Source organism: Nannospalax galili, unplaced genomic scaffold (genome assembly GCF_000622305.1).
Source record: "Nannospalax galili isolate Female #2095 unplaced genomic scaffold, S.galili_v1.0 scaffold1623, whole genome shotgun sequence".
Classification (NCBI taxonomy): Eukaryota; Metazoa; Chordata; class Mammalia; order Rodentia; family Spalacidae; genus Nannospalax; species Nannospalax galili.
This window is the reverse complement of record NW_008349082.1, coordinates 431,019-440,068: the sequence shown is the minus strand read 5'-3', so window position 1 is coordinate 440,068 and position 9,050 is coordinate 431,019. Positions and strand designations below refer to the sequence as shown.

The 9,050-nt window shown below is 55.6% G+C and overlaps 1 protein-coding gene across 1 annotated transcript in view; it reads right to left on the bottom strand.

The window, feature by feature from the left end:
• Positions 1-2,948: 2,948 nt before the first annotated feature.
• Erf (ETS2 repressor factor) overlaps positions 2,949-9,050 on the bottom strand; it is a 7,700-nt gene continuing 1,598 nt past the window's right edge. The window contains exons 2-4 of the mRNA XM_008846428.2: positions 5,721-5,955; positions 5,251-5,366; positions 2,949-5,141 (exon numbers count right to left, since the gene is read on the bottom strand). Coding sequence (XP_008844650.1) covers positions 3,856-5,141; positions 5,251-5,366; positions 5,721-5,955 — 1,637 coding nt within the window. The 3' untranslated portion in view covers positions 2,949-3,855. The remainder of the gene's footprint in view (positions 5,142-5,250; positions 5,367-5,720; positions 5,956-9,050) is intronic.

The window sequence follows — 9,050 nt, the reverse complement described above, 5'->3', positions numbered from 1 at the left end:
GTTTGGAAGACTTCATGGGGGTCCAGAAACAGGGTCTTTGATGAGCTACAGGCAGTTGGTAACAGTTTTGGGGTCCGTACAGCGAAGGATGTCTGTAAAAGGTATGTGGGTGGATGAGAAATTGCTAGTGTCTGAAAGGATTTCTTAGCAGGTTGAAGGGGTGAAGGGACTTTGAGGCATTTGTGTAGGTACTAAGCAGGCACCACTGTCCAAACGGACTTTTTGTTGCAATGAATTCGTCTGTGTAATGACCAGAAGGATGAAGAATTTTCATTCAAAGCAAAAATCTCTAAGGAAAGGGCGAGGTGGTGTCTTTTGTTGTGATTTTATTCTTTTGAAACAAGGACTCATATAGTCCAGCCTGGCCTCAAACTCATTATGAAGCTGAGAATGTCCTTCAACTCCTGATATTCCTGCCTCCACACCCCAAGTGCTGGGATTACAGGCATGTGCCACCACAACCACAGGTTTATGTGGTGCCGGAGGAAATAACCCAGGGGGCTTGTGCATGCTAAGCAAGCACTCTACCAGCTATGTCACATCCCCAGCCCTTCCTACCTCCCACATGTGCCACCACATCAGGCTCCGGGAATCTTGCAGGAACACTCCAGGCCTGCAAATGGATGTAGGTGGGCGATTAGGGTGGGGGAGCTGCTAGAGTCTGAAGCAAACGCCTCCAGTGACATCCCACACAGCCAGAATCTGGGGCAAGTTTGGTTGGGCCATGGGCTGACCTCCAGAGTAGCTCTGGAGCTGTGCACTTAGGAGTCCTGTGACTAGAGGTGCTCTGGAGGGTTGGTTCTGACCCTACCACCCAGACTCCTGATTCTCTCCTGCAGTGACGACATCTCCTTTCTCCATCACTCCACCAGCAACTCAGCTGCATCTATGTTGCCAGGAGATATGTCTCATCCCAACTTCCAGAAATAGCCCAGTGGTTCCCACTCCAGGGAATGACTTACATCACCCAGGAGAGGGAGCAGTTGTCCACAGGCTGCCACTGGAACCTAGTTCCTGCCAGTATCCCAGTCCTGGATCCAACTGGCACCCATCATCTGGGACCACCCACCCTGGACTGGCATGAGCTGAGGTTTAAGTGCAGTTACCAGTCGATGTTCCTTTTCCTTCAGGGTTGCACAGGGTTGGGCTGCATGGAGAAGACAGTCCTACAGGCCTGGAGTTCTCAATTCTTACTCTGCAAAGCTGCATGGCCTTGGGGAAACCCCATCCCCTTTCTGGGCCTGGGGCATCTCACCTGCACTGCCCAGGTGGGGCTGGTTGCCACCAGCAATCCCAGCCTGAATTCCTTCTAATTGTTTTCCTCCAGGACTCAATCCTCCAGTCTGGGATTCTAGCCTTATGAGCTCATCTCGCAGATCCTAAGACCTGATACCTAAATCTGGATCCAACCATCTAGGTTTTCAGTTGGAAAAGCCAGTTGTTGAATTCAGAGCTAGACTTTACCAAAAGGCTTGGCTTTAGGGCTGTAGTCAAGTTTGCTATTGAATGCTAAAGAAACTAAAGGGTTTAAATACTTGGCACACAGGTGAATCAGACTATGCTTAGTGGCGTGAACCCCTCTCAACGTGCTGGCTGTTTTGCCCTGGTGGAACAAAAGATCTCCAAAAGATCACCAAATTATCTGTGAGGTCTCCACCTTTAAAAACATTTATTTTTTTAATTATATGTAAGCACGGGTATCTACTGTGAGGGTATGTGAACTTAAGTGCTGATGCCCAAGGATGCCAGAGGTGTCTGATCTGATCCCCTGGAGGTGGAGTTACAGATAGTTACGAGCTGCTTGATATAAGTGCTAGGAACCAAATCCAGGCCCTCTGCAAGACCAGTATGTGCTCTTAATCCCTGAGCTATCTCTGATTCTTATTATTAGCCAGGCATGGTGGTGCACACCTTTAATCCCAGCACTTGGGAGGCAGAGGCAGGTGGATCTCTGTGAGTTCAAGGCCAGCCTGGTCTACATAGTGAGTTCCAGGACAGCTGGGGCTACAGGGAGACCCGGCTTCAAAAAGAAAGAAAAAAAAAAAATTTATTTATGCCTATGTCTGTGTGATTATATGCCACTTGTGTGCAAGTGCCCTAGAGGGCAGAAGAGAGCAACAAATCTCCTGTAAGTAGTTATAGGCAGTTGAGCTCCATTCTGAACCAAATTTGAGTCCTCATGAAAAACAAAGTGCTCTTAACCACTGAGCCATCTCTCCATCCCGAGGTCTGCATATCAAGATACAGGCCTTGGTGCCAAACGATTCCAAGTTGAAGGCTGACAATCCCCTTCACCCTAGCCTTTTTTCCCCTCCAAGTCCCATGTGGCCCATGCTGGCCTTGAACTTAAAATATCCTGCATCTAGCTCTCATGTTCTGGGATTACCATATCCAAGCATTCTTGCAGGATGTGAGCAGAGTGCTGAAGACAGTGTAAAAACGGCCTTCACCGGGTAACTGGTAGGGGGTATAGTTAGAAATCAAGAGCTGGAGAGGAAAAAACACTTTAGGCAATGGGAGGATCAAGGACCTCAGGGTGGTATTAAAGAGTCTAAAAAGATTCCAAGAAGCACGCCTTTAATCCCAGCACTTGGGGTGCAGAGGCAGGTGGATCTCTGAGAGATAGAGGCCAGCCTGGTCTACAGAGGAAGTTCCTGGTCACAGCTGTGGCTACAGGGAGACCTCATCTCAGAACAAAACAGAAAGATCCCAAGAAGCATATTCTCACACAATAGGTCATCAAAACACCAGGCTATAGAAAAAGAGAGACCCCCCCCCCCAACCATCAACTGAGGTCTGTGACACGGACAGTAGGCAATAATTCCCCAGGCCTGGATTTGACCTGCTCAGAGCGAGTCAGACTTTCTGGCCACAGGAGAGGGGTGTCTAGACCTGTCCAGAATCAAGTTTGTGGCTGCACTCAATACCTAGGACAGATCACCACATGCAAAGGTCCAAAGTTTTATTGTTTTGAATACATTCTCCAGCAGCCCCCTTACTCCCCCACCCACCCTCCATTCCCAATACAGAGTAAGGCTTGACCACAGCCCCTCAGCATACCCCTAGGGCCCCAGCTGGGAGGCAGAGAGGGGCTTCCAGTTTGGTTTCAGGGGACCCCTTTCCTGTCCCTCGACCCACCTGCCCACGGGCCAGTCCTAGGAGCAGCTGGGAGTGGGTATGAAGGGGCTGGACCAGTACTGGGGTGAGGAGTGGAGAACAGGCACTTGTAGAAATATGTGGCCCATGGGTGGCACCCCTCACCTTCCTCTGCCCCCCAACCCCACCACCCCCACAGAATTTTTGGTTCATAAAATTGTCCCTCCAGCCCCTGCTGCAACCTTGTGGGGTATGAGAAACCCAGGCACTCACAGCCCCTGGAGGGGCAAGGAAGGCAGGGTTGGGGCTCAGAGGGAGCTAGGGAGGAGGGGGGGAAGGAGGACAAGGTAAGAGGCAGGTGACAGGGAGAGAGAAAAGGCTTTACTTCCTACGATTGTAATAAAAAAAAGGTTCCTGGGTGTTAAGGCCAAAGCCTCAGTTCAAATAGAAATCCCCAGAATGGGGGTGGACCCCCTTATCTTCCCCCTCCCTCCCCCCACCACCTCTTTGCCCGGAGCTTTGAAACCCAGAGATGGAGAAGAGACAGTCCCCAGCCCTGGGCCACCCACCCACCCTACCGTTTATTTAAAAAAAAAAAAAAAAAAAAAAAAAAAAGAGTTTTATACAAAATGTGGGGAGGAAAAAGGAAGGAGGCAGGGAAGAGACTAGAGAGCTGCCCTCACCTCCAGGCTTTGGGGGGTGGTTAAGGCAGCGAAAGCATGGGGAGGAGGGGATACCTGGGACCCCTGCCCACAGCCCTCAGGAATCTCGGTGTTCCAGTGAGAGCTGGGCTGTGGCATGCTGAAGGTCAGAGCTCACCCTCCTTGGGGTAAGGGGACCCCCAGCCTCCCCAGGGCCCTCCCCACGCACCTTCTTGTCCTCACCCTCATCCTCAAGGCTCCCAGAGGAACCCCCGCCCCCCTCCAGGCGACAGTCTTCACTCCAGCGCCGCTTAAAGCGTAGTTTGAGGGGCATGCACTGGGCTGCCCCAGGTGCCTCGCCGGGCTCTGGCTTGGGGGGAGCGGGGGGAGCACGGGGTGTCTTGAACACCTCCCCATCTTCCTCATCCTCGTCGCTGATGTCAGTCACCTCCACCTCCTCTGACTCGCCTTCTGAGATGGGCTCCACCTTGATCTGGGGTGGCGGTGGTGGTGGAGCCAGTGTACCTGCCCCCTCAGCCAACACACCTGAGCTACTGCCAACGCCCCCGCTGCTCTTGTCAGTGCTCCCGGAAGCCTTCTCTCCAGCTGCCCGCTGTCGGCGTCCTAGCGGAGGTGGCTGCAGCTTAAACTTGAATGGGGATGAAGAGGAGGAAGAGGAAGACGAGGCCGAGGAGGGGACTGGTGGGGTCTCAGGTGCCATGGGTGGCAGTGGGCACTTGTCAGGGCGCTGAGGCTGAGGCACCACCAGCCCAGGGTAGTGCAGGAAGGCTCGGGGACTGAGGTGGTAGTTGTAGACGCTTTGGGTGTGGGCCTGCAGGTACCGTTTCATGTCCTCAGGGCTGAAGGAGAAGTGGGATCCTCCCCCTGAGCCACTAGGGCCGCCACCACCACTGGGGTACATAGGACTCAGCGTGGGTGAAGGTGTGTAGGCTAGGTGGGTGGGCGTCATAGGCAGAGCTGGGGACAGCTGGGGGGGTAACAGGGAGCCAGGCCCAGCCAGAGGCGACACAGGGAAGGGGCTCAGGGGCTCAGGGCCACCCCGGGGCCGGGGGTAGACACGGAAGACACCAGGGTCATGGGGGAGGCGGGCCAGTGGGGGCCCTCGGAAGGCACCCAGCTCCGGAGGGCCAGGCGGTCGTGCCCGGGGATCCTCTCCCAGTGGCTCCTCCAGCTCTGATGTGCCATCACTACAGTCACTGACTGAGCCTCGGCCCAGACGTCGGGCCACCACAGCCGAGAAGAGAGAGGATGATGATGAAGAGCAGGCCGGTGGTGAACGGGGATCCTCGGTGGGAGACAGCACCTCGGAGGGCGTTGAGGGAGGGAAGCGGAAGTGACTACCACCCGACGGCACTGGAGGGGCACTTTGGGGCACTGCACCCCCTGACAAGAAAGGCAAGATTTGGTGTCAAGGCCCCTGGACTAGCCTGAACACACACAGATCCATCCCTTGTCTCCCTCAAAAGCCGTGCATCCCATCCCCCACACTCACCAGCCAGCCCCACATCGATGAACGGATAATTAACCAGCACCAGTTTGTTGAAGTTGAACTTGTAGGTGAACCGTTTCCCCTTGGTCTTGTGCAGAATGCGTTTGTTATAATAATAGCTGTGGATGTAAAACACCATTGGGCCATCAATCTATACTCCACAGGACCCAGGCCTAGACTGCACCATACATGTGGATAGATACTAATCATAAAGGGTAATGGAAAACCTAAGACCACAAGAGAGAAATCAAGTATCCAGAGAGCAGGAACCAGACTAGAGGCACCCCTGGTAACTGTTATCTCTGCCCAGGACACCTCTTGTTACACCTATGAGCCCAGAGAAGAGCCAGGTTCTGCCCACATACACACAGCTAGTGAAACCTGACATCAGACCCAAAGCCTTCCTCATGCAGAGGGGTTCCCAACCATAGGGGTCTGCCACATGTCCTCTGGGGTCCATAGCCCCTCCTCACCGCAAAGCCCGGCTCAGCTTGTCATAGTTCATTTGGGGTTTGCACTTTCGGACACCCCACAGCCGTGCCACCTCGTCAGGGTCCTTGATGACAAACTCCCCGTAGTCTCCCTGCCAGGCGATGACGCCCTGGTACTCCTCCTTCCGCAGCAGCTCCAAGATAAAGTGCCACAGCTGGATCTGCCTGGAGCCAGGGGAGGACTCCGGTTTGTAGGCCCAATCCGGGAAGGCAAACCCTGGGGACAGGAGACAGGGAGTGGCCTGGGGTCAGGATGCCAAGTTGGGAGCTCTGGGACATACCCCAGAGTCTACCTCCTATCCCACCCTCAGCCTGCCACTGTAGGGAAAAAGCCCCTCTCCCCTTCAGCCACGTAAAGACCCAAATTAGAGAGAGACAGTTTGTCTGTGTGAAGGGGGCTAGACAGGAGCTTGGGGGGGGAGCTGGAGCCTGCTCCAGCGACACCGGGAGAAACAGGAAACCAACGGCGGCGGGTCCCGGGGCCAGTGCCAGGGGGCCAGGCACCAAGCCAGGATGGCGGGCAGGGCTGCCAGTGGGGGAGGGGCAGGAAAGGGCACACGTGGCCAGCAGGATGGGGGCACAGTCCCCTCTGTACACCCTTATTCCCATTCAGAGGGAAGAATATTTCCCAGCCTTTGTGGCCCTTTCCTCAAGAACATACAGTATCTTCCCTCTCAGACATATCGGAGCCCCTACTCCCCACCCCAGGGCTGGAAAGGATTTTTTTTTTTTCTTAAAAGGACCAGGAGGGGTGGGGTGACTGGTTGACGATGAGGTCAGCGCTTGCACACACAGAGGCTTCTGTCTTCCCTGGAGAGTGAAACCCAGACTGTCTGAAAGCCCCCCCCCCTTCCAAGCACTGGACCCTCTGAGTTGCAATGCCCTCTCCAGGTCCACCATCAGGACCTGGCTGGAGGGGACCTGGCTGGAGGGGACCTGGCCCAGGCAAAGCCTAGGCAGCCTAGAGCTGTCACCCACTTCTGCCTTCTCATCCCCATCTTCCTCCCTGCCCACCTGCCCGCCCGCCCCCAGCATTAACCTTGGGTAGAGGTTGGTAGTGGGCTGACTTGGTCCCTAGAGGGGATGGGCAGCCTGGGGTGGGGGGGCTGCGGTTGTTGTCATTTCCCAAACCCCCGGGTAATCAGGGGCCATCAATAATTCAGCACTAGGCAGCCGGTAATGGAGGGGTGGGAGGAGGGAAAGGAGAGGAAAGCAAAAGGGGGGTTGGCAGTGCAGGGGCCCTGGTGTCACTAGAGAGATAAGACCAAGGTGTATGTCTAAAAATGGGTGGGGTCTTAAACCCTAGTCACCTTATGGGGTCAGTGTCAGTCCTCCCTTCCTAGGCCCCAACTCAAGCAGGTACCAACCAGGTCTACAAGTAAGACTGAGCTTCCCCAAAGCCTCAACCCCAATCTGGAACGGAACAGAGGATTCTTCCCCTTGGGAACACAGGAATCAGGAGTTACTGTTCCCCCTCCAAATGCAGAAGTCGCTGTCCCTCCCAAGGGGGAACAAGCTCATAAGCCCTGGATCAAGGCAAACTGTGATGGTCGATGGCATTCCCTACTTTAGTCCCTGCCCCATTCAGAAATCCCAGCCTCAATCCAGCCAGAGGGGTTCCAGGTGCGTGACCTCCAGCTGTTCAGGGTGCTGGGCCCAGAGTCCAGCACCAGCAGCCTTGCTTTATTAAGCAGTGACAGGCCCTAATAAGCCCTTCCAAGGACCCCAGCATCCACTGCCCCTTTCTTCTCTTGGGAATCCAGGTGCTCATCCCATTATTCTCATCCTACTATAAAGAACCAAGGTTCCAGGATATCCCTTGGGGCCCAGAGCCTCTGGGAACACAAGTAACCTAGTCACCAGTTCCATATACCCTGGAACTCCCTCCAAAATCCTCCTGGCTCCCCTCAGGGCACAAAACTCCATGCTAGTCCCACCTCAGCTCCAATCTGGCTCCTAGTCCCAGAAAGGGGGATGAAGCCCCTAAGACATCAGTCTGGGGGTGGAGGGGTGTACTGACTTCCACCCTCCCCCCAAATTAAAGCCACCCTTCCCAGCCCACCAGCCCCAGCCTCCGTGTCCCGGTAACCAGGCAACGTGTGCAGCGACAGTCCTGGGAGCGGGGGAGCAGGAGGCTAAAAATAAACTTTGCAGAAGAGAGGGAGTGAGAGAGACTACATGCAACACAAAGGGAACTCGGAAAGGAGGTGGGGGGCTCTGGAAAGGCCTCAAGCCCGCATTCTGGGAGCTGTCCCAGACCCCCTTGTTAACCTCCTTCCCTGAGCAACACCACCCCCAGGGCCTAGCCCCTAGCTGCCACTTCTGGCAGAGATCCCCCTCCTCACGCCCAGGCCCACCCCAGCACCGGCTTTCCTCATCGGACACAGCATACACGAGGGCCTGTTCCCGAGGCTTTGGTGGTGGTGACGTCAGGGTATCTCAATGGGGCTCTGTTCCCCAGGCCCTGAAGCCAGGAGCCAGGCACGGGCAAGGGTAGCATGTGTGTGTTGTATTTGGGTCCACGTGCTGAAATCAAGGAAACACCGGGTCTGCGTCAAGAAAGCTTGAGGGTGCAGGACCTCTCCAGCATGGGGATCCAGTGAGGCAAGAAGAAAGCAACTGCACTGATAGGGGTCTTAAACCCTAGTCACCTTATGAGGTCACAGGGTGCAGAGTTGGTGGCAGACATGAAGGGCCAGGATGGCTGGGTCCCAGAAGGCACACCTGGATATCCTGGGTCGTGCAAGTCGGGGTGGGGGCATAACTCTGGGCACCACCATCCCCAACTTAACATGACTGTCTAAACTTTTTATAGGGGACTATAGGGGTCGGATGGGAGGAGTGGTGGCTGAGGAAGAATACGCCAGCCTCCCGGGGGGCCTCACCACCTCCCCCACTCCAGGCAGACCTCGATGGCGCCAGAGCCGGGAAGAAAACAGGAAGTGGGAAACAGCCACGGCGGAGGAGAGAAGCGCCGGGATGGAGGATCCGATGGAGGGGCGCGTAGTGGCCGGCAATCGCAAAGGCAGACGGACCTGGAGACCGTTCCGCAACCCGCCCCCTTCCCCAGTCAGTGAATCTACACACGACCCGGACCCCAGACAAGGCTGGAGTGGCCCTACAGGTCCCATCAAGCCAAGGCCCGTAGCAGAGAGGGAGGACAAGGCGGGGTTGTCTGGGCGCCTCGGTCCCCTCCCCAGGCGAGGCGAGGCTCCGGCTGCCCCCAGGGCCCAGCAGCCAGGGAGCCCGTGGGAGCCGGGGAGTATGTGGGACGCACGTGACTGACCCTACCACACTCCGCACCCCAGCCCC